At 40.5% G+C, this 26,379-nt stretch overlaps 2 protein-coding genes and 1 non-coding gene across 8 annotated transcripts in view; 1 reads left to right on the forward strand and 2 right to left on the reverse strand.

Moving 5' to 3' along the window:
- Positions 1 to 26,379, reverse strand: part of SPECC1 (sperm antigen with calponin homology and coiled-coil domains 1) — a 277,492-nt gene that overhangs the window by 161,919 nt on the left and 89,194 nt on the right. The gene's annotated exons all lie outside the window — the stretch shown is intronic.
- On the reverse strand, positions 1,094 to 4,559 carry LOC105863721 (coiled-coil domain-containing protein 117). The gene has a single exon (XM_020281716.2). It carries the CDS (start codon positions 4,268 to 4,270, stop codon positions 3,803 to 3,805), a length of 468 nt encoding a protein of 155 aa, XP_020137305.2. The 5' UTR covers positions 4,271 to 4,559; the 3' UTR covers positions 1,094 to 3,802.
- Positions 17,480 to 17,585, forward strand: LOC142862280 (U6 spliceosomal RNA). The gene has a single exon (XR_012913350.1). It is a non-coding gene; the product is annotated as a U6 spliceosomal RNA (small nuclear RNA).

Below are 26,379 nucleotides of genomic sequence, written 5' to 3' on the forward strand. Positions count from 1 at the left end.
TACCAATGAGGGTGGCAGGAACCCTCCCAAAATCCAAGTTCTGTGAGGCCAGCCAAGTGTCAACCTTGCAAGCAGCCTTTCTAAGGACAGCCACCCCAGGCCTTCTATACTCACTCTTTTCTTCAAAGAACTCATGTGATTTAACTCCAGAGTTTGTTCTCAATTGTACATTGCTTTCCTTCTGTTTGTAATAGCAAAAAACTTTGAAGGTAAAAACCTTCAATGCTCAACACAAGAGCCCTAGTTAAATAAATTATAATACACCTATAGGATGGCTTCCTATGCAGTCTCTAAAACAATACATCAGACATATCGAGTTATAAAGCAGAATGGTACATATGTTAAGAATATAATTCTTAAGTTTTGTACATAAACAAAAACTGTATGGATACAGATACCTGGATATGCAGGAAAAAGTTTGGAAAATTATAGCTCAAGGCATTGATTGAGAGTGGCTCCCTTTGAGTAGATAGGATTATGATGTACTTTATATAAGTTCTTTTATTGCCTGTCCAGATACTTTTTATTTTTCTCTCTAGACATAGACTGCTTTTTGCTTTTGTGATAAAAAATTTTTATTTTAAAAAAGTCACATAAATTCTTAAAATAATTTAAATATTTAAAGTAAATGCTTAAGTAAAATTAAGTAGAATTGCTTATATTAACAAAAATTCTTCAGTTTCTAGGAGGATTCCTAGAAATCTAGGAATAATAAACATATATAATTATTCAATATATATTCATTTCTTCCCCATAATACTGTTAAGGACTAAACTTAAGCTGCAGGTGGGACTAGAAGACAATTTCCAACTTTTATTAAACTCCAAAGTGCCCACTATTTTTTAATAATATGACATCAAATTTTAATTGTAAAGGTTATGAAAAACTTCAATATACACAAAAGTAGACACAAATAATATAATGACCTCTTGCATGTCCATCAGCTCAGCTTCAACAATTATCAACTTGTGGCCAATTTTTTTCATCTACCATCATCTACTTCTTTCCCTATCCTCAAGTATTTTGAAACAAATTCCGAACATCCTATTTCATTGCTAAATATTTCAGTATGCATTTCTAAACATACAGACTCTTTTTTTTTCCAAAACACTTAAGTTTTATTGAAAATGATAAAATACAGAAACACCAGATTTTCACTGTAAAGTAAAATTGACAGCATCTTCAAGACCTTTCCTAGTACTGAACCATTCTTGTCACTACTGAAAAACAAAGCCAAGTTCCATATCCAACATAACAAATGAACCTGCTGGTAAACATTCTTCTCATGGTTCTAGCCCCTACCTTATTTTTCTAAATTTTACATTTGTATCTTTTCAAGAATAATGTTTTTTTACTTGATATTTGTGAGAACTGGACTTTCTTCATATTAATTACCAAAAACCCCCTAAAATAAAAACCACACACACCCTACTGAAACTCAGATAAAATATACATTTGTTCATTAAAGCTCACCTGTTTTAGATAATTTTTTCTCTTCACACATTAGCATAGTAAGCCAATGTTTGATCCATGCTGCAAAAGCTATACAAAATGAAAAGCCCTGTTAATTCCCTAGGGAAACCTTAAGGCAAAAGCAAAAGCCTTATGCTACAAAAGAAAAAAAAGCAGAGGCATTGGGACAATGGAGACGGCTCAGATGAATAAGCACCACAAGGATGAAAATGACAATTTTTGTACAAACATATGCAAAAAGATAAAGCCCAGAAAGAAACATTAAACATCCATTTTCCTGTAGAAATAATCATGTCAGATAACTTGACTCCTAAAACAAATTGTTTGGATTTTAATTAACAGAATCTTAATTCTCTCCTGTATTTACCAATAGTATCAGAGCCTTGTTCTAGGGCTCTTCTTTCCTCTTTTCATCATATAGAGCTTTACTCAGAGGACTGCCCAGGAATCCTTTTAGAAGACAAAATCTTGGCATGTTTTGGGTCCTTAGGAAAGCTGTCGTCTCTCTTTCCATTATAACACTAAGACTAACTCAAACTCCAGGCAGTTGTTTTATGTTTTTGAGTTGTACTAGAACATATTTTTTAGCACAGAGATTGCTTTAAGGCTACAAACTTTACAAGTTGGTCCCATTAAACAATGACCTCGAGGCAGGAGTTTTTCAAACGGCATGAATCAAACACTTGCACATTTCAACAGAATACAGTTTACATTCATCTCTAAGTCTGAGATTAAGAAACTATTAGCTGGTTTCCAACTGGTTTCAATACTGGTTTGAAGTTTGAATAATTTCACTGTGTAGACATAAATATTTTGTTTAAATATTAAACATTAAATCTTTTCCTGACTATCCAGACAGAAATAGAGAAAGCAGGAACAACAGGCAAGAGAAGAAACAGTCCGATTAACAGACCTGTGACTTCTATGCCATCTGTAACAAGGAGAGGGGTTTCAGTATGGGTTTCCAAAATGCATGGAAGCTGGTTTCTAAAAATTCACCTCTACTTAGCATAAACCATGTTTTTCTACAAAAGGTATCTGATTCCTACTAAGAGAGAAGAAACACAAAAACAAAACAAAAAGAACTGGGGTGGTCTCCTGTTATGTGATGGAAGGGCCAGTATTACACTATTACACTCATTTAATAACTTATAGTGAATATTCTGTACCAATAAAGGAACTGTCATTTTACTTTGCACTATGAGTCCTTGCTGCACAGAAGAGCTCTTCCTGAGAAATTAAAAATATTAAATCCTGGTTATCCCTAACGGACACCTTGAGCTTGGTTGAGGTACTCAAGATGATCTCCTGCTAGCAGGAATCTATTCTCCACTAGCTTTTAGGCTTACTGCACAATAATTTAAGCACCAGACAAATTGGCTAGTTCAGTAAACCTGAATGTCACTTGCCCATGTATTCTCGGTTAATTATTCATCATTTTCTAAATTAACATTAAAAAACTCAACTCACTAATACAACTTTTTTTTTAAACTACAGAAGTTATCGATGCTGGGTTTAGCAGACAAAGCACTTCCTTAGGATTAACTAAAGGATGCTTCTCCCATAGGCAATTTGCAGATGGGTTACCTCAATCTTTTTAACTATCAAAATTAATTAAGTTGTAAACATTACTGAATAACTGGGCTTATCAATTATGCAAAGGAAACCAAGGAGCAACAGCAGCACAAGGCAAAGCCTTAAAGGAACAACCTTTTCTTTGTATTTTCATTGCATTTTCAGAGGCAAAAAGGAGAGCTACAATGCTACTGGCTATTTAATAAACATAGCTATAAAGAACTGACAACAAATTTATAAATGTCAAGGCCTCTGTTAAACTTCTTAGCTATAAGTTTAAGCTACTGCTTTCTTTTATCTTTCTCCTCAATCATATATAGTCACCATTGCTTATACCTACAGACTAATGTGTGACTTAATTGTCAAGGTACTTGTAGGAGCACCCTTCGTTCTTAACATCTTTTTCAACTAGAGAATATTATGCAAGTGTCTGAATAGTTTGGACAATAGTGACAGATACCTTCAGTTACTCTTACACACACGGCTTTTATACTTGGCCTTTGAAGAAACTGTCATCCACCATTCCTTTAAAAAGCCTCATAGAAAACTGCTTTTCCCTTGAGACAAACTTCCTTGGCAAAACGTTGAATTCAATAAATGGCTACCCAAAATGAGAGTCCCACCCCAAATCACAGGTGGAGATATTATTACACCCGTTTCATAAAACTTTCAAGTCCCCATACTATCCAAGTAGGCCCATGACTGAACACAGGAGTCTTCTAAAATTTGACAACTTTAGTGTAGAAACTGGTTTCTAGAGTTCCATCTCTTCTTCTGTGTTAGCAGCTGTCTCCAAACTATTGTAAAGAGGCATCCCTGTTTGCCGAGGTTCTAAGAACAATTCAGTTCTCTGAGGGAAGGCAGTGCCAGCAGCTCCATGCTTAGTTTGGCTCTCTCCTGTGTAGTTCTTAGCATTAGATGATGGCTTTGGCTTATCAGAAAGGAGTTCAGGGAGAGGTTTCCAGAGCACAAGCTCCATGGAAGGATGGCTCATGGACTCAATCATTTTCTTTGTAAAGACTTCATCAAATTCCCTCTTCAAACCAGTTTTCATGGTATCAGAAAGGACAAGACTGGGGAGATTATTAACATTTCTGTCAGCTTCAACTTCTTCATCTTCGTCAATTATCCTGTCCTCAATCTCCTGAAGCCTCCTTCGGGCAACTTCACACTGTGGTTCTCCAGTCGTCTGCTCCATTTCTTCACAAATAACATCTAACATGCCAGGTACAGAAAGGCCACTAGTGCACGGATTTACTCCATGACCCTCCACACCCTGATGTGCACAAAGAATCCAGTCATTAGGACCAGCACAGAGCTCTGCTTCAATTAGCCTTTTCTTTCTTACAGGACAATCATCATCTTCCTCCTCTCGCTTGTGTTTCTTTTTACAGTGAACGGAAACACGTCCGCGCTGCGCTCCAGCCGGGGCTGCTCGGGACTGCGCGGAGTCCCTGCCGCGGGGCCAGCTCGAAGCCTTCCGTCCTTTTTTTTTTTGAGACAGAGTCTCACCCTGTTGCCCGGGCTAGAGTGAGTGCCGTGGCGTCAGCCTAGCTCACAGCAACCTCAATCTCCTGGGCTCAAGCGATCCTCCTTCCTCAGCCTCCCGAGTAGCTGGGACTACAGGCATGCGCCACCATGCCCGGCTAATTTTTTCTATATATATTAGTTGGCCAATTAATTTCTTTTTATTTTTAGTAGAGACGGGGTCTCGCTCTAGCTCAGGTTGGTTTGGAACTCCTGAGCTCAAACGATCCGCCCGCCTCGGCCTCCCAGAGTGCTAGGATTACAGGCGTGAGCCACCTCGCCCGGCCATATAGACTCTTTTAAAAACACAAAACCACAATTCCATATTCCAACTAAAAAAATTAACAATAATTTATCAAGTGGCCAATCGTGTTCAAATTTTCTTGTGCCAAGATGTTTTTCAAATCATGATCCTTATCACCATACATCAGAATGGTAAAAATCCAGAACACTGACAATGCTGGCAAAGACAGAGGAACAAGAACTCCCATTCACTGCTGGTGGTATACAGAATGGTACAGCCACATTGGAAGATAGTGTGGCCATTTCTTACAAAACTAAATAAATTTTACCATATGATTCAGCAATTACACTCTTTGGTATTTACCCAAATTAGCTGAAAACTTATATCCACACAAAAAATGCAAACAAATGTTTATAGCAGCTTTATTTGTAATTTCCAAAACTTGGAAACAACTGAAGTGTCCTTCAATCGGTGAATGATAAACTGCGGTACATTCATACGACAGAATATTACTCAGCACTAAAAGGAAATGAACTATCAAGACATGAAAAAACACAGAGGAACCTTAAATGCATGCTGCTAGGTGAAAGAAGCCAGTCTGAAAAGGCTATATATTATGTCATTCCAACTCTATGACATTCTGGAAAAGGCAATACTATGGAGAAAGCAGGATCAGTGGTCGCCCGGTGTTTGGGAAGGGTGGATGAACAGCTAGAGCACAGCAGATAATGGCAGTGGAACTGTTGTATGCTACTACAGTAGTGCACACATGTCAAAACCCACACACTGTACAAAACCAAAGTGAACCCTAAGGTGCAGTATGGACTTCAGTTAATGATAATGTATCTATATTGGTTCATCAGTCGTAAGAAATATACCACACTAATTAATGCAAGATGTTAATGGGAAAACTGTAAGTGGCAATGAAGGGGAACTTTGTATACTTTCTGCTTATTTCTATATAAATCTAAAACTTCTCTAAAAGATAAAGTCTAGCAATTTCTTTAAAAATCATGATTTCAATAATAACCTCAAGCTTGAAGTAATACTGTGAACAGGTGTGACAGTCTCTGTGGACCACCTATAGCCACGTAGGCGTCTGACCCTGACGGAAGGCTGCCCATCCTTAGCTCAGGAGCAGTCTCCATTGCAGTCTGACTCCATCACAGGGACTCCATTTTCCTCACTAGTGGCCAGGTCAAGGTGCTATGTGATCCAGTTCTGGCCAGCAACTCCCGAGGGGAGGTATGCTGGTGGGAGGGCTGGGGAAAGTTCTCTTGTTAAAGAGACACGCTAGACGCCTTCGTATTCCATGGGACTTTGCCTTCTCTGCTTGAGATGGACAGAGCTACAGCAGCTACCTCGCGATGACAACGATGAGGGGAAGGGGCCAGAGGGCCAAGCCAGCATGCTCAGGTTGGTAGTCTAGAAAGATGGCGAGAACCTGGATCCTTGGTGGCATTGCTGAGTCCCCACATTGAACAAGATCTGAGTCACCTAATTGTTGTTTGTTATACAACTTAGTACACCTCCTCAGTGTTGAATTCCAGCTGAATCAGACATGATCTGACCAAGTAAAGTAGCTATTCTTTCTCTCCTCTTACAAGTAAGGGACTGCAGTTCAGAGAGATTAAGCTGTCTTGCCCAAGGTCATATAGATTAAAAGTAGGGAGCTGGAATTTTATGCTGGCCTGTTGCCTCCAAAGTACTTGTTCTCTCAACACTATACCACTTTGTCTCCAGTAAAAGTTGGGCACAGACTCTTCAAAGAGAAGCCAATATTTCAGGATTCAGAGAAAACAAATAGCTTCTTGTAATAAGCAGCTTTAAACTGTAGAATATCTTTAAGGAGAAAATCTTGAAAACCCTTCTTGAATTAGATAGAACATGTCTTTATCCTCAATGGGGCTTAACTTAAATACGAATAAACATTGCTACAATCTAAATGAAAGATATAATTAGCCCTATAAAATCATACAAAAAAATCCCCTGTATTTCTCTCAGTCACTGACTCATTAAGTGACCCACCCCTTGAGCCTATGAGAACTCTATTATCTGCCCATTGCCTTCTCTCAAAGCTTGGCGTAAATAGTAATAAAAAAAGAAGTCATCATTAAGAGCCAGGTGTGATGGCTTATGCCTGTAATCCTAGCAGTTTGGGAGGCCAAGGTGGGAGGATCACTTGAGCCCAGGAGTTTAAGACCAGCCTAAGCAATATAGTGAGACCCTGTCTCTACAGAAAAATAGAAAAATTAGCTGGGCACAGTGGTGCATGCCTGTAGTCCAGCTACTGGGGAGGCTGAGGCAGGAGGATCACTTGAGCCCAGGAATTTGAGGTTGTAATGAGCTACTGCACTCTAGCCCAGGGAACAGAGCAAGACCCTGTCTCAAAAAAAAAAAAAAAAAGAAAAAGAAAAAAAGAAAGAAAAAGCCAAAACCAAAAATCATCATTGAGCCAGGCACAGTGGTGCATGCCAGCAGTCCCAGCTACTTGGGAGGCTGAGGCAGGAGGATTGCCTGAGTGTAGCCTGGGCAAAGTGAGACACTGTCTCTTTAAAACATCATTTGCCTTCAAGATTTTGAAGTTCACATTATATGTGAAGGAAAAGTCTAGGCTGAATATGTGCCTATGTATTTTGTGCATACCATGTTTCCCTAGACCATACAAGGTCAGGGGTACAGATGGGGTCATGTTAACAGTAGTAAATGGTATTTTTCTGGCTGTAGTCATTTGCTACTATAACCTGACCTTCATCCCCACTGCAAAGTCTCCCCAATTGGAATCTAGGAGTTCCAAGAGTACATCATCTTTTCTCAAAGAAAAAACTCTCAGTGAACTTACAGCTGTGCTCACTATGTTCTCTTTTCCACAGAACCCCCCAGGGAAGCTCAACTGCAGCAGCCTGGGCCCCCACCCTCCACTCCACTGCACCAGGGGGCTCCCATCGCCTCTGCTCCCTACTGTCCCCATGGCGGGCACCGAAGCCCCTGCACAGGCCTAAACCTGCCTTTCATTTAGCGCTGCCGTTCATATAGCTCCTGCACCTCGCGAGGGCAGGCCTTGTCCCTGCTGCAGGCCTCCTCTCAGGGACACCCATGGACTGGTGTCCTGGCTTGGATTCCCACTATGCCCAATGCCTCCTTCCCAGCTTGGAGCCTGCGTCAACATTTGTCATGATATACATGTATCACTGCTGGGAGAATATTTAGAAAGATAATCAGCATATTTTACATTGGTTGCGTCTAAGAGGTGGTATTTCGGATAATGCTTTAACTTTCTTCTTTGTACTTTCTTTTCTATCATTCTCTTTTAAAAACTTTTTTTAATTGTGATAAAATATACATACATAAAATTTACAATCTTAGTCATTTTCAAATGTATAGTCCAATGGCATTAAGTACATTCACACTGTTGTGCTACCATCACTACCCTCCACCCACAAAACTCCTTTCGTTTTGCAAAACTGAAACTCTGAATCCATTGAACAATGTCTCCGCATCTCCCCCTCTCTGAAAGTCATCATTCTACTTTGTCTTTGTAGGTTTGGGTACTCGAGGTACACCCCTAGGAGCACAGTGTTTGTCCTTTTGTGTCTGGTTTATTTCACTAAGCATAATGTCTTCAAGGTTCATCCATGTTGGTGCATGTGCCAGAATTTCCTTCTTTTTAAGTCTGAGTAACATTCCATTGTAGATAAAGACCACGTTTTGTTTATTCATCTGCTGATGGACACTTGGAATGCTTCCACCGTTTATAATAGTTATTACAAACAATGCTGCTAAGACATGGGTGTAGAAATGTCTTTTTGAATTTCTACTTTTAATTCTTTAAGGTATATACCCAGAAATGGAATTGTTGGATCATATTATATGTTACAAGTGCATTACTTTGTTTTATACTCTTTAAGCTATCAAGCATGAATCATTTTAATAAATCAATGTCAATATTCTTATCAAAATATAAAAATTATTTATTACCCAAAGTAACAATTAAGTCGCTCTTTATTTGCACTATGCTGAATACAACAGAAGACAAGATTTTCCATGCCTTAGAGGGGCTTAGATCCCTTTATTCAGTAAATAATGGTCAGCATCTGTTTTGTACATGACACTATTCAAGTTTTCCATATTCTAAAAGAGGAAAAAAAGCTCTAGTTTCTTAATAAGCCAAAGGTCAGCAGCTTGCTGCACACACAACAAAGAAAGCCAAGAGAAACTTGAGCATGGAAAGAAAGGGTAAAATGTGAGGTCACCAAGCTAAGTAACCAAATCAGAAGAAAAGTTCTTAGGCAAGTCTGAGCAGTCAGTATAGAAGACACCGGGATTCTGAAAAGTGGCAGGAAAACTCAAGGGAGGAGCTATGAGGATGAAAAGCAGATCGGTGGTTGCCTGGAGCTGGTGGTAACTCAGATGGACTGGGAATGGGCACCGGGGATATTTCCAGGGTGACAGGAATGTTTAAAAGCTCATTTGTGGTGCTGGTGGTAGCCCGGTCAACTTACTAACATTCATTGCTTACACATTTCAAATGGTGAATCTTATGGTATGTAAATTATTCTTCAAAAAAGCTGCTTTTTAAAAAGCCAAGAGAGAAGCAGACGAGCCTTCAAGACTCCATGTGTTAGTTCCCAACTAAAAAGAGCCCTGTCCTCGCTCCGCAGCAATCGGCACGGCTGAAACCTGGGGGCCTGGCCAGCTAGACAAGATGGGCTTCGAAGGAGAGGAGCTAAGGGGAAGGGCGTCCCCACACTCTGCAGGTGCCTGCTTACTGCCAGCAGGGCCAACGCGCTGGGTTCAGTACAAACCAGGGAGCATTCCGAGGCAGGAAGAAGCAGGATAGGCAGCATATGGTGAGTGACTTCGCAGAAACTCACATGTTGAGCTACAGGAGATTGTTTAAAGGGAAAAAGCATACCCTGTGTGAAGAGCTCAAGAAAGGCTCCTTGAAGGAGGTGCTGCGAATGGCATTCCCGTCAGTGTTTGCAGTGGTAGGAGAGGGCAGGGCCAGCAGTGAGGTGCTTGGCGTGGACATGCACATCCTGGACAAGCCAGGCCCCAGAATGAACAAAGGCTTGACTGTGAAAAGATCACAATCAAAGCACCGACAGGATAAGGAGGTAAGGCTGCGGTGGATCACACTGAATCAGGGCAAGAGGTGCCCTGGGATCCTTATCTGCTGAGGAGTGCCAGAGGTTTCTGAGCTGAGAAGTGGTCTGATGAAAGCTGTGGTTTAGGAAGATGTGTGGAAATACATCAGGTGTCCTCTTGTACACCCTCTACTGAACACTGCACAGATAACCAATTCACCAAAATAACCAATGAGCCCCATGTTTATAAGACGCACTGACTCGGCAAGATGAATACTTTTGGCTGGCAGAATCCTCTCTAGGATGCCTGTGCACTTCAGCTCCCATCTATTGGGTTGTCTGTATACTAAAATCAGGTGTATTTGTTCCCAAATCTGTTTATATAAGTTGTACTTGTGATTTTACTTACATAACTTATTACATAAACCAATGAAATATGAGTGCAAAAGAGAGCAACATCGTTTCTTTGAAAGCCATGCTAAATGGTTTGAAAAGACTCAATGAAGGTGAGTCACTAAAAATGGCTGAAGCAACTATAAAAGATTAGGAGAATATTTGCAAACATGAAAGTATTCTGCATGCAAGCTTCTTCTTAAGTATCTATGTTCTTGTTCATGTTTAAAAAAAACTAAAACTGGATATTAAAAAGATGTATTATAAGTGTGGAAAGATGTTAAAAAGTTTCAATCAAGGCCAGGTACAATGGCTCATGCCTGTAATCTTAGCACTCTGGGAAGCCGAAGTGGGAGGATTGCTTGAGGCCAGGAGCATGAGACCAGCCTGAGCCAGAGCAAGATCCCATCTCTGCACAAAACAGAAAAATTAGCCGGGCATTGTGGCGCGTGCCTGTAGTCCCAGCTACTCAGGAGGCTGAGGCAGAAGGATAGCTTGAGCCCAGGAGTTTGAGGTTGCTGTGAGCTAGGCTGACGCCACGGCACTCTAAGGGGGCAACAGAGCAAGACTTTGTCTCAAAAAAAAAAAAAAAAAAAATTCAATCAACAGGCCATTCTAAGAAAATGCCATGGCCCTATAACTAAACATCAGTTAATTAATGCACAATGAATGCACAATGCGTTTTAGGTGAAAATAAAATCCTTAAAGTATATGTATCTCATTTTTTTAGGTTTCCCTCATTTAACCAACTTTTTCAATTGATTGGCCAAAACTGGTCCTAATCACATAGGACAAGAGAGTAAGCATTAACCACTAGCAGCAACTCCAATCAGGAAGCCACTGTGATTTGGAAGTGGTATGTGTTAGGTGGGGTCGGAGGAATCCGAAGGAAACACAAAGAAGTGCATGGATGTGACTACTAAGACAATCATGTGTAGAGGGAAAGGAAGCTAATAAAGATAACACTAGGATTTATCTGGGGGACTGAGAAATGCCATTTCAATTAGGACAAATCCAGATGCCAGAGGAAACAGTTCAGCAACTCTGCAATGAGGATGGTGAGTTCAGTTTAGACATGCTGAGAATGCAATGTAAAACCCATGAGAGCAGGCACTCCTGTTGTTTTGTTAATTATTGCATCCCTAGCACCCAGAAAGATGTCTGAAACATAAATATTTGTTGAAGGAATGAATGAATGAATATACATGCAGAACACCCATGAGACATTTTCAGCAAACAGTTGGAGGAATGTTTCCAGAGTATGAGGGGCAAGTCGGGGCCAGAGATGCAGGTTTGGAGTCATCAGGGACCTTGCCTATCTTGTAACTCTAGAGCTTGGAATAGTGTCTCCCACAGGGGAGGATATAGGAAAAGATGCCTAAGAAAAGGTCTTTGACCTTATTAATAGCAACCCCTACTGGAAAGGACTTTAATGAAGATGATCTGATCCTATCAGCCTATAATCTCTCCACTTAGTCTAGAGTGAATACCTCTCTAGCAATAACATGGAATTTTTAATTTCCTAGGACAACATGCTTATCTCTGGATTTCTGTGGCTAATTAGAATATTCCTTTATACATGAAGCTGAAAACATGGACATAATTTTATTGCTTAGAATAAAAAAGGAAAAGCTTAATTTTGACCCAAAAGGAACTGGTTAATAAAAGTGATGGTAACTTGGGAAGAAAAAAACATATCATCTTAAGAAAGCAAAGCTTTGGCAGGGCACAATGGCTCACACCTGTAATCCTAGCACTCTGGGAGGCCAGGGTAGAAGGATCGCTTGAGCTCAAGAGTTTGAGACCAGCCTGAGAAAGAGCAAGAGCCTGTCTCTACTAAAAATAGAAAAAACTTAACCGGGTGTGGTGGCATGTGCCTATAGTCCCAGCTACTCGGGAGGCTGAGGCAGGAGGGTATCTTGAGCCCAGAGTTTTAGGTTGCTGTGAGCTATGATCATGCCATTGCACTCTAGCCAGAGCTACAGAGTGAGACTCTGTCTCAAAAAAAAAAAAAAAAAAATCAAGATACCCCTTCAGTGAGTAAATGGATAAATAAACTGTGGTACATCCAGGCTATGGAGTATTATTCAGCCTTAAAAAGAAATGAGCTACCAAGCCACAGAAAGACATGGAGGAACCTTAAATGCATGCTACTAAGTGAAAGAAGCCAATCTGAAAAGGCCACATACTGTGTGATTCCAACTCCATGACATTCTGGAAAAGGCAAAAATATGGAGACAGTAAAAAAAGATCAGTGGTTGCCAGGGGTTACGGGCAGTGAGGGATGAACAGGCAGAACACGGAGGATTTTTCAGAGTAGTAAAATGGCTCCATATGACACTAAAATAATGGGCACATGTCTTCATACATTTGCTAAGACCCTTAGAATGCACAGCACCGAGGGAAGCCTGATGCAAGCTACGGCCTCTGGTGATCAGGAGGTGCCAGCCGAGGCCCGTCAGTCGCCGCAGACGTGCTGCTCCGTGGGCGGTGCTGGCAGTGGGCGCCGTGCCTGTGTGGGGCGGGGGGCACAGGGGAAATCTGTGCCTTCCCCATAATTTTGCTGAGAACCTAAAACTGCTCTAACAAAATAAAAACTGTAAAAAAATGTCTTTAAGAAAAAAAAAAGCAAAGCACAAACAGGCTGGGCAAGATGTCCCACAGTCTAAGACAGGTGGATATTTTTTATTTTGTTTCTGTTTTTGTTTTTTTAATCATAATTCATAAATAGGAGATTCTGCTAAGGTTTGAGGGAAGAATCATAGTTAATAAAAATATCTATATTTCAGGTTCTGGACTTGGTTCCTCAATATACCATTTTATTTAACTGTCACACATTTTCTGTAATGGGTATGATTAAGTCCATCTTACAGATAAGGAAGCTAGCTCCAAGAGGCTAGTAACTTGTCCAAAGTCACACATGGTGCTTCTATGAGGAGGGTAGGAAATTCCCAGAACTGTGATTCTGACTCCTAATGAGTAACCAGTTCTGTCTGAAGACAGGGAAAGTTCTTATGAAACCACTGTAACTGCACAGGCTGCTCCTGACGTGCTCAGGTAAACATGAGGGCATGTATGAAAACTGAAAAATGGGCACACACCCTTGGATAAATAGGCTGTTGGCAGAAACCTGTCTGAAATTGGTCTGGAAAGCTAAATGTAAAAAGGAGCTGCGATTGTTCACGAAGGTAAAGGCAAAAGCTACCTGGATGCTCTTTCAGCTGTGATTGTATTTCAGTCTTCTCTCAGCACAAGTGCTCCAAAATGGGGCACACATTTGCAAAGTGTAGATCAAACCTTAGTGAGAGGAAACTAAAGCCCAAGAAAACCATCTAATGAGTCTAAATTTCCTGGCCCAGGGAAATCACAACCCCCAAACCTGAGATAACTTGTGAATGAGGCCATGAATTGCTGTCAGTAACGACTGAGAAATCACGAAACAAGTGCCAGGAAGATGGGCCCCAGAATGAGAAGGCTTTCTATGGAATGATATGGAACAATCCCCAAAACACAGTTAAGAGAAAAAGCACAAGGGTAGAATCTGTGCCCATTTATGCTACCATTTGTGGACAGAGAGGACAGAGGATATATGTTTGCTCCCCACACCCTGGGTAACTCCAGAGGGAGGCCCGGTTGCCACACTAGCGAACCTGGTAGCTGGGCAAAGGGACAGGGGCAAGACTTTATACTTTGAACTATGTAAACCACATTACCTGCTTTAAAAATGATTAAAATGTAGAAACTATTTACCTGACCAAAGACTGGAGTTTAATATCACAGATTTTTAAAGGAATGATTTGCAAAGAGACATAGTGATCACCAAGAGCCAAGATGGATTAACTAGGAAAAATCACTGACAGTAAGTCCAACTGTGCACTTGGGCCCCTTCTAGCTGCTTCCAAAGCCCACAGAGTTGGCTACTCCCAGTAGGAGGAGTGGGTATGGTGGTGGGCTAATTCGAGCAAGGTCTCACGGCCAGAACGAGGCTGAGAGAACAGAACGGGCCAGGCCTACGCCCTCTCACACAACTCTTCTCACTGCCCCCTCAGCATCTTGCCTTCTGCTTCCCCCAACATGGCCCTGATGTGGTGCCCTGCATGCATGAATACAGATGAAAAACTCCTTAACAAAATATTAGCAAATAGAATTTAGTAATATATAAAAATAATTATATATCATGACCAAGTGGAATTTAGGGTTGCAAGAGAGGTTCAAGATCTGAAAAATCGATTAATGCAATCTACCATATGAACAGGCTAATAAGAAAATAAAAATGACATGATCACATTTATCAATGCAGAAAAAGTATTTGACAAAATTCAATACCCATTCATAATAAAGACTGGAATAGAGGAAAATTTCTCAGAAAAATCCCAGAAAAATTGAAATAGGATAGAATTCCATTTATATAACATTCTTGAAATAACGAAGTCACAGAAATGAAAAACAAATTATTGTGATTGCCAAGGTTTAAAACAGGGTGGGGGGAGGGAAATATAAAGGAGTAACAAGAGGAATCCTTGTAGTGATGGAAATTCTCTTTGAAAGCTCACTGTATCAATGTTAATATCCTTGTTGTGATATTATACTATCATTTTATAAGATGTTACCATTGGGGGAAACTGGGTAAAGGGTACAGGGGATCTATCTGTATTATTTCTTACAACTGCACGCGAATCTATGATTATTGCAAAATAAAAAACATACGAAATACATTTAATTTAAAAACATATAATACATTTCAACCTTTATATTGACTTTAATTTACATTTTAGAAAAAATTTATTTAAAATTACAGTTGAATACCATTACACTTATTTTACAAGTGAATTACAAATTGCAAAGTGATAGAAGAAAATACTGGCCAGGTGTGGTGGCTCACACCTTGTAATCCTAGCACTTTGGGATACCAAGGTGGGAGTATAGCTTCAGGCCAGGAGTTCAAGACCAGCCTGGGCAAAATAGCAAGACCCCATATCTCTACAAGAAAAAACTTTAAATTAGCTGGGCATGGTGGTACACTCCTATAGTCCCACCTACTCAAGAAGCTGAGGCAGGTGGATTGCTTGAGCCCAGAAGTTTGAGGTTGCAGTGAGCTATGATTGTACCACTGCACTCCAGCCCAAGTGACAGAGCATGACCCTGTCTCAAAAACCAAAAAAATACTAAAGTAGAACTCACAGGAAAAAACTGAGAAGAAGAAAAAAAAAATGCCACACAAAATTTACCTATTACTGATAAAAACAATGAAAGTGAGTGAGACAATTATTTTCATCAAATCTACAACCTAATAGGGTCATCTGAAATCCCTGAAACTTAATGTCTTTTTACTAGAGTATTTAATACTGATTGGAACATTTCGAATACACAACGAGCCTCCATCTGTCTTCTCAACCCGAGCTTTGCGAATGGGAAGGGTGTGCCTGCTTCCTACCTCCCACTCTCCTCTCTCAAGATGGGGCAGTGCTGATGAAGGTGAGAACACTGTTTATAATTACCTACGCCCAAACCAAACTCTGTTTTACATAGAAACACAAAACAGTCTTACACAGCATTATTATTATGCACTGAATTTTCTAGGAAGGCAATGAACATGTAAATCAAGGAAAGATAGTACTCTGCTTTATTCAAAAGCTTGCCCTGAGTTGTCAGCATTTCAGAAAGTCACCAGTGTCAACACTGCCACCGTGTTTGAATTCTCAACATGGAACCCAAGTCAGCCTCATCTGTAGGGTCCGCACTGACAGTGGTCTCCACTGATGTGCACGCACCTGCCTGTCTTCTCGTGGAATCGGGCTCCAACGTCTACGTGCTAAAATGCTACTTAATCAGAAATGGTTTGCCTTTTATTTCTACTCCACATCATACATAGGACATTATATTGGTTTTTTCAGTACCATATATGGATTGATGAATTTCATTTTAGGGTATCAATGGGCATATTACAAAATATCATCATAAAAAAGGGGCAGGGGACCTCTAGGTTGAGCCCTCTGCCAGGAGCACCTTCAGGAAGGGTCCCAGCACCCCTTTCTCCTTGCCTGCACTCACTGAAGTTCCCACAAAGGAAATAGCCATGGCTGGCTGACAACAACAGCAAAAAGCCATGGCCAGCTAATAGCAAGGCAAGCACCAAAGCAACAACAAGAAAAACGAAAAGAAAATACACAGAAAGAAAAGAAAAAAGATGGCAAAATTGTACCTTGAGCTTTAGCGCCCTCCCCACTCTCCCCCTGGCTAATCAAAAAAAAAAAAAAAAGGTCCTCCTTCAACTGAGAATATGAGGTACGACTTATCATCCCCACACTCTCCAACAGAATCCCTCTCAATTTCCAAGTCCAGACAAACACAAGCTTCCCTCTGTAAGGATGGACAGACACAGAAAAAACACTAGATCTATATGGGAAGTTTTGGATGTTCACAAAAGGGGGGGTCATCTGAGGACTCTAAGTAATAGGGAATTTTCGAGAATCTCTAATTCGCATTCTCACTGAAATCCAAGACGATGTTATAGCTATGAAAGAACAAGAAGTGATGAAGAAGAAATAATTTGAAATCAGAGAATTATAATAATAAAGATTAAAAGCATAATAGTTGAAGTAAAGAAACAATCAAAGCAAAGCATATTAGATGAAATTAGTGATGAATGAAATGATCAAAAGAATCAAAGAAAACATGTGACGTGGAAGATATACCCAGGAGACCAAATATACACATATTTTAATTTCCTGAAGGAGACTCCTAGGTAAAAAGAGAAGCCATAATCAAAGTAATAACAGAATTCCTAGAAGGCATTCAATAAAATCTATCACCCAGTCCTAATAAAAACTCTAAATGAAATACAAAGAGAGGACTTAGCACACAAAACAGTATCTCAAGCCCAAATTCTGCATCACATTTAATGGCAAGGCGCCAAAAGCACTCACAGTAAAGTGAGAGCAAATCAAGGATGCTATTAGTATTTAACACAACTGGGGTCACACTCACAAAACAGCAGGAACCAGAAATAAAACATATAACTACTGGAATGGAGGAGACAAAAGGGATCGTTACCTGCAGCTGCACTTGGAAAACATGTGAGAATCAACTGGAAACCATTAGTACTAAGAAGAGAGGATGGTAAGGAGTTAGCTGTTATAAATTAAATATTTAAAAATCATCTATTTAGAAAGTACAATGAGTACTTGCTTTGGCAGCACTAATACTAAAATTGGAATGAAATGGAAGATTAGCCTGGCCCTTGAGTTAAGGAAGACAGTCAAAGTCAGGAAAAGTTCCAGATTTTTAAAAATAAGAAAAAAAATACAAGGAATACAGAATCCCATTCACAATAGGAATAAAATTATAAAACAAAGGCATAAACTCAACAAAAAGAAATGAAGAGAGGGAGGGAAGAACGAAGAAAGGGAAAGGGAAAAAAATAAGCAAACTGTAGGGGAAGACCAAAACAAAAGAGAGGACTTGGAGAACTGGAGGGACAGTCAAGTCTGTGGATGGGAAGACTTGGCAAAGATACCAGTATTCTTGGGGATGCAAGGAGCGTTCTCACCTCTCCGCACCACTGGTGCCCAGGGAGGACCCAGGAAAGCTGCCATCCCCAAATCCATGCTCTACCTGTGCCTACACAGAAAGCCAGAGAAATCCCTCCACCCTGCTCCAAAGCCAGACAGACTAAACCACATCCTCCTGAGAAATGCGGGCCATGAACCCACCCTGTGTATCACTCAGCTAAAAATCCAGCACCGTAACTAGTACGGAGGTCATAACATCCTTGTGTCTGGGTTTACCCAACACCACCAGAAGTTAAAGCCCATTATTGGTCTATCCACGTACAATGGATAAACAAAGTGTGGTCTAGCCATAAATGGAATATTATTCAGCCTTTAAAAGGAAGGAAATTCTGACAAATGCTACAACATGGATGAATCTGAAAGATACCAGGCTAAGTGAAACAAACCAGTCATAGGAGGACAAATATTATATGATCTCACTTAAATGTAGTATCTAAAACAGTCAAACTCACAGAAACAGAAAGTAGAATGGTGGCTGCCAACGGCAGGTGGGGAGGGGACATGAGGAGTTGCTGTCCAATGAATACCAAGTTTCAGTTATGCAAGATGAATAGGTTCTAGAGATCTGCTATACAACGTTGTCTCTAGTTAACAAAACTGAATAATACACTTAAAAAGTATGGCTGGGTGCAGTGGCTCATGCCTGTAATCCCAGCACTTTGAAAGGCTGAGGAGAGAGGATCCCTTGAGTTCAGGAGTTCAAGACCAGGCTGAGCAAGAGTGAGACTCTGTCTCTACCAAAACAATAGAAAGAAATTATCTGGACAACTAAAAAAAAAAAAATATATATATATATATATATATATATATATATATATATATATATATATATATATACACACACACACACACACATACACACACATATATAATTAGCTGGGCATGGTGGCACACGCCAATAGTCCCAGCTACTTGAGAGGCTGAGGCAGGAGGATTGCTTGAGCCCAGGAGTTTGAGGTTGCAGCGAGCTAGACTGATGCCACAGCACTCTAGCCCAGGCAACAGAGAGAGGCTATGTCTCAAAAAAAGAAAAGAAAAATTAGGCAGGCGTGGTGGTGAGCACCTGTAGTCCCAGTTACTCCTAAGGCTAAAATGGGAGGATCGCTTAAGCCCACGAGTTACAGGTTGCAGTGAGCGATGTTGATGGCACTGCACTCTATCTGGGGCAACAGAGTGAGACCGTGTCTTAAAAAAAAAATTTGTTCAGAGGGTAGATTTCATGTTAAGTGTTCTTACCACAATTTGAAAATGAACTAAGTATAGAAGAAAATAAAAGAAAAATGAAAATACAGATTTTCCCCAACTTAGAATAGTTTTACTTACATGATTTTTCAACTTTAGGATGGTGCAAAAGTGATACTCATTCAGTAGAAACTGTCCTGTGCATTCTCATACAACCATTCTGCTTTTCACTTTCAATACAGTATTTAACAAATGACATGAGATATTCGGCACTTTATTATAAAATAGGCTTTGGTTGTGTGATTTTGCCCAACTGTAGGCTAATATAAGTGTTCTGAGCACATTTAAGGTAGTCCAGACTAAGCTATGATGTTCAATAGGTTAGGTGTATTAAATGCATTTTCCACTCAGTGATATTTTCAACTTAAGATGGCTTTACTGGGAAGTAACCCCATGGTAACTCAAGGAGCATCTGTACTGAATCTGAAATGTGATTTTCTTACCACAAAATACAGCCATCAATAAATGGCCCCTCCAAAATTAAGAAAACAGCAACAAACACATTCTTGGCCTTCTGTGATTTTGCAGGTTCTATCTCCTAATGGACACCACCCTACATCTGCCCCTCACCCCCCCTCAATGCTCAGTACCTCTTCAGGGCCCTTGGAAACTCACAGTGACATCAGTACTTCCCATAGACTGAGCTCATTTCTGAATGTCCCCTCACTTCCAAAACCAACTATGGTTTTCTCTCAGCCTCTGTTTCCTCATCTGTGAGTCTTGGTTCCAATATTTATTAAGCAAGGACTTGGACAGTCTGCTTAATCTCTTTATGCCTCAGTCATCTGATCTATAAAATGAGAGTCATAATAATACTATTTCATAGGGTTGTAGTAAAAACTAAAGGAAACAGGCAGGGCGCGGTGGCTCACGCCTGTAATCCTAGCTCTCTGGGAGGCCGAGGCGGGCGGATTGCTCGAGGTCAGGAGTTCGAAACCAGCCTGAGCAAGAGCGAGACCCCGTCTCTACTATAAATAGAAAGAAACTAATTGGCCAACTAATATATATAGAAAAAATTAGCCGGGCATGGTGGCTCATGCCTGTAGTCCCAGCTACTTGGGAGGCTGAGACAGAAGGATCGCTTGAGCCCAGGAGTTTGAGGTTGCTGTGAGCTAGGCTGACGCCACGGCACTCACTCTAGCCTGGGCAACAAAAGCGAGACTCTGTCTCAAAAAAAAAAAAAAAAAAAACTAAAGGAAACAATATTTCTAGAGTTCTTAGAACAGTGGTTAGCATACAATAAGCAAAGAATGTTAGCCACTGGTCGTGATGGTTCTACAACAGGTGACGATGATGGCAAAGAAATCAAGTCTTCCTACCTGCACAAACAGTGTAGCAGAACAAAGGATCCTGGAAGCAGGCCTTGGGTTTGAATTGGGGAACACTACCTAAGCCCCCAAGCCTCTGTTTCTTCACATGTAAGATGGTGATAAGAACACCTGCCCACTGTGCTAGAAAAGTTAACCCCGATAGGAGCCCAGGGTTACCCCCTTCCCAGGTCAGAGGGGACAGGTGTCTCAGGTTGGAGCCTAAGGTACCACCTAGGTATAACACAAGCAAGTGGAAAATGCAATGCACAAGTATGTGTATCAGCAAGGACATGGACACTTTCTTGGAAGTGAGCCTGTTTTGACATTGGATTCACGACTGCTTTGCGGTCATTGATGAGCCTTTGAGATGTCTAAGATTCGGTGAGCATTAAAGCAGAGCTTGGCCAAAGTAACACTGGCATTTAACATTTATTTCAATTTATTTAACTTTTAGAAAACATTGCTATCAGTTTAAAATAGTGACATTATTTTAAATCCCACATGTGCTATATATAGAATCATCTAAATGAACACTTTTGTATATTGCCAGTTTTTAAAATGTTCACCTGTGTGGCCAACTGCTGTTTCCAGAAGAGATCTGTGTCTACTCTTTAGACCTCATCTCACTCGTTCCACTGCTAACACGAGCAGAAATTTCACCCTACCCTAACTTTAAAATTCCTCAGGAGAAGCCAGCAACTCCACTCTGGGCATATACTTTCTCTTTCAAAAGAAGTGAAAGCATGGCCAAGCATGGTGGTTCACGCCTGTAATCCTAGCACTCTGGGAGGCCGAGGCAAGAGGATCACTCAAGGTCAGTAGTTCGAGGTCAAAAGAAGTGAGAGCAGTCTCAGAGAGGTAACTCACACACCCATGTTCATAATGGCATTATTCACAATGGCCAAAGGTGGAAATAGCCCAAGTGTCCATCAACAGATGAATGGTAAAGAAAATGTAGTAAATATGAACAATAGAATATTATTTAGCCTTAAAAAGTAAGGCAATCCTGACACATGATACCACATGGATGGCCCTTGAAGATGATTATGCTAAATGAAATAAGCCAGTGACAAAAGGACACTGTGTGATCCTGCTCACACGAGGTTCCCACTGCGTCACAACGATAGAGACAGAGAGTAGATGAGGGGCTGCCGGCCGGAGAGGGGAACGGGAGTTGCTGTATAATGGATACGGAGTTTCAGTTTGGCAAGGTTAGAAGAGTCCTGGAGATGGGTGGTGGTGATGGTTGTACGATATGAACGTACCTAACACCATTGAACTGTATACTTAAAATGGTTAAGATATAAACTTTAGGTTTGACCACAATTTAAAAAATAATCCGTCAGGAGAGTTTAGACTAGTCGGCTCTACCCTTCAAACTATGTCTAGATCTGGGTATTGCTCCCCAGCGCTGTGGCCACCAACCCAGCACAGAGGGCTTCTTTCCCAGACCACAGCTCCACCTGCCCACTCTTGACAAGTGGCCCAAGCACTCCTTCCCAGGTGAGGTCGGGTCACATCACCGCCCTGTGCAGAGCCTTGCACACGTTCCCTAATAGAGACAGAGCAAAAATCCAAAGTTCTGACAAGGACCTACAAAGCTCCTTGCCCCCTTCCCTCCGCCTGCCACTCCTCTGCAGTCTGCTGGCTCCACACCGCCCCCTGGACGTGCAGGCACCTCTGCCGGACTGGCCCTCCCAGGCATCCGCCCGGCTCCTCCCCACGAGGCGGCATCTTTGTCCCACGCACCGACGGATCCCTTTTGCTTAGAACAGTGCCAGCGCACGGTGGTGGCCACTGGAAAATATTTGATGAATTAATGAATGAATAAAAGGATTGAGTCTAAAGGCAGGTTCATCGGTGTTTTGACAAGGCTGCCACCTACTGGCTGCTTCCTCATGGGCTCCTGGGGCTGCCCCGACCTGCCACTTGACCCAGCACACTGGGAGGATGACTATCTCTTTTTAAAAATCTACACCTACTGGGTAAGATGAGATATACATGAAGAGCACCTCGGAAAAGAATAAAAGGTGGAATTCATATATGTGAATAATATGCATGAAAGAAAGTCAATTAGAAGAAGTGGACATTCAGTGTGAAAACCTGGGGTAGTGCACAGGAGATGCAAAGCCAAACCCAAATCGTTTGACCTTCCTGAAGCCAACTTTCCTGTCTTCATAAAATACCACATTCTTCTTCAGGCTGCTGTGAGCATGAAATGAAGTGCTGGACCTGAGAGGCCAGTGCAACGGGGGGCAGGTGGCAGGGCCCAAACCTGACTTTTGCCCTGTTCTTGTTCTGTCGAAGCAGACTTCGGCAGAGCCAGGGGATGGCCTAAGGACTGCATATCAGAAACTGGAAATAGTCTTAAAAAGAATGAAGAGGCTTTCAGAAGTGCATGCTTCCCAATTCAAGCAGCTCCAATGCCACCTGTGCTAGATGATGAGTCGGCGCTGCATGCAAGGGTGAGGTAGCAATGTAATTACTATTACCCAAAGGTTGAGCATTTTCTCCTGGTACCTCATTTGAGAGAGTCCCCTGAGGACAGATCAGTTCCCAGGAAAGGGTACAATACAAGATGACTATAGCTTTAACTCTTGTGAGTTCAAAATCACAATACTGTGTTAAATTTTCATGACAAAACCCTTCTCAAAATTAATACAGTTGGAAGACAGACAGATAATACCATGCTATGCATTACAGAAAACATGTCCCCAAAACAGAACCCCAAAACTGACCTGCGTGCCATAAGATGGATTCTGCTCTGTAAAAGTCTACACATAATCTATAATTACACCTTTCCTTTAAGAGGAAATGTGAACTACACATTGCCAGCATTTCCCTTGTTTCCCTTAATTTTATTCTTTTCTTCACAGCTGAGCTTACAGAAAACTGCTTTAAGTCCAATGAGCACCTAATGGAAGATGCCATTTCTAACACAGTAAATAATTTCCATCTTTGTCTCAACTGTACTGAGATTTTAAAACTTTTACTTAGTAAAATAGGTCAAGTATCCCTTATCCGAAATGCTTGGGGACCAGAAGTGTTTCAGATTTGGGGTTATTCAGATCTTGGAATATTTGCATTATACTAACTGGTCGAACATCCCTAATACAAACATCTGAAATCCAAAATGCTCCAATGAGCGTTTCCTTTAAGCATCATGACAGTGCTCAAAAATTTTGGATTTTGGAGCATTTCAGATTTTGAATTTTGGGGTTTAGAGTGCTCAATCTGTAGTACCAGCCCTTTCATCTTCCTGCTTTTCATGCAAATGAAATAAAGACAAAATACAATCAAATATTCAAGTGACTACCCAGACACTACTGTGCCATCGCAGAGGTGGCCACACCTACAACAGAGAGAAGTGCAGTGGGCCACTGGTCTTAATGGGCTGTCCTAACCGACTGGAATTCACCCTGAATGAGGCACTTTGTGGACATCATGACAATGTACAAAAGTGTCAACTGTCCCAAAGCTGGTATAAAAATGTTGAGGACTACTGGCATTTAAAAATAAAAGCTCGAGAGATAAAATGTAATTTTCAAATTCAACCCTATTAAGTCAAATAATTCAATTTCATTAAAATAAAATAATTGACAAACTGAATTTATATAACCAGGAGAATAATAATTGCATCTCGCATTCCATTACAGTTTATGAAGTTCTCACAGATCTTTGTCCCAACAACGCCACTATATGGTGGATATGTAGTTACTTCCTTCCTTTGACAAATAAGGAAGCTAATGCCCCACGGGGTGTGGGAACTTGTCCACTTTGGGAGCCAATATGAAACCAAGATCTGTCCCTAGAATCCTGAATAAAGGAGCCCTGCTGTGAGTAAACAATCAATTCACCAACCAATGGCTAAGAAACACAACCAAAAGCAAGTAGGAGAGGAAAGATTCCGTGAAGGCAGAAAGAGGAAAAATGGGCTCTCTGGGAGGCCGAGGCGGGAGGATCGCTCAAGGTCAGGAGTTGGAAGCCAGCCTGAGCAAGAGCAAGAGCGAGACCCTGTTTCTACTAAAAATAGAAAGAAATTAATTGGCCAACTAAAAATATATAGAAAAAAATTAGCCAGGCATGGTGGTGCATGCCTGTAGACCCAGCTACTCTGGAGGCTGAGGTAGAAGGATTGCTTTAGCCCAGGAGTTTGAGGTTGCTGTGAGCTAGACTGATGCCACAGCACTCTAGCTGGGGCAACAGAGTGAGACTCTGTCTCAAAAAAATAAAAAAATTAACAAAAAAGAAAAAGAAAAATGTTTAGGTTATAACTGGTATTTACCCTGTTTTTTAACTTTTCATAGCAATATATGTAGGTATCCAAATTTTTCAAACAGTACAGGAAAATCTAAAATGAAAAAATCTTCCTGCACTACTTTCAATTCTGGTAACTCCTCAAACATAACCATTCTTACCTCCTTCCAAGGGAAAAAGAATTATAATTTCAATAGTTAAATTATCATATACTCTTAAAAATGAAATCATACTATATGGGCCATATTATTTTTCTCATTTGGTAATGTATCTTGGACATCTCTTCCTGTCAGTACGTACACACCTACTGTGTCCGTTTCCACAGCTGCATACTATTCTACTGTACAGAATCTCATTGTTCAACCAGCCCTATACTGACACACACTTAGCTCATTTCCTGTATTTTACTATTATAAATAATTGTGCAAGTGAACATCTTGCTCATACATATTGGCATCCTATTTCAAGTATATTTGTAATGGGAAATGCTAACCAGTAAAATACTTGGTCAAAAGTTATATGTATTTAAAATTCAGATAGATGTTACCAAATTGTCCTTGTGCATCAATCACATGTGGTGTGCCGGCTCCTTACACCCTTAATAATACCAGAAATGATCAACCATTTCATTTTTGCTAGTCTGGTAGGGGAAATTGTATATCTAATTTTTGTCTTTATTTATATTTCTTGAACTATAAGTAAAGTTTAGCATTTTTCTACTGGCTATCTGTATTTCCTTTTTATGTGAGCTACATATTTTTCTATTGTATTATTAATATTTTTCTTTTTCTTATTGATTCATATATACTCTTTGTAAATAAACCCTTTGTTACATGTATTGCAAATAATCTCTTTTTGCAAAGCAGTTTTTTATGTTTATGTAATTACATTTTTAATTTCCTTTATGGCTTCTGTGTTTGTTCCTACTTAGGCCCTTCCAAGGCCAAGACTGCAAGTTAATTCTCTGATGTTTTTTTCTTTGCACTTTCAGTTTCGTTTTTTAAATATTTAAATCTTTAATCCACTTGGACTTTATTTTGATGGAAGGAATGAAATAGGGATCCAGCTTTATTTTTTCCTAAAGACTTAATCAGTCATTATTTTGAGTGAATTGCCTGCCTTGATTATAAAATGCCACCTTTACCCTGTACTGGGTCCTCTAGTATATTCTGGGCTTTCTCCACTGTTCCACTGAGCTGCCTGTTTCTTCTACAGTTCCAAGATGGTTAAGGTTAATCCCTTGATTACTGTTTTCAGAATTTTCCTAGTTACTCTAGGATATTTATTCTGCTAGATCAGGGTTTCTTAATAGCGGCACTGCTTACGCTTTGGGCCAGATCATTCACTGTTGTGGGAGTGTGCTACGGAGGTCCAGCAGCATCTCTGGCTTCTGCCCACTAGATGTCAGTAGCATCTGCCAGTTGTGACGCCCAAGTATGTCTCAGACGCTGCCAACTCTTCCCTGGACTGACCCAGAAGGGGCAAAACCACCACCCATGGAGAACAACCATTTTAGACAAACAGCGACATAATTTTATTTGTATTTCCACTCCCAAATTCCCATTGGTATTTTAATTAAGATGAAAATGAATTCACAGTATAATTTTGACATCCTTATTACATTTATTATATTATTAAATTTGATCTTTATTATATTTCATCTTTCTATTCAAGAACCATGTATATCTTTCCACTCATTT

This window comes from Microcebus murinus, chromosome 18, assembly GCF_040939455.1.
Source record: "Microcebus murinus isolate Inina chromosome 18, M.murinus_Inina_mat1.0, whole genome shotgun sequence".
NCBI classification, from domain to species: domain Eukaryota; kingdom Metazoa; phylum Chordata; class Mammalia; order Primates; family Cheirogaleidae; genus Microcebus; species Microcebus murinus.

What these genes read in the sequence shown, in the direction of transcription:
- LOC105863721 (XM_020281716.2), bottom strand. Translation starts at nt 4,270, where the DNA reads ATGTTAGATGTTATTTGTGAAGAAATGGAGCAGACGACTGGAGAACCA.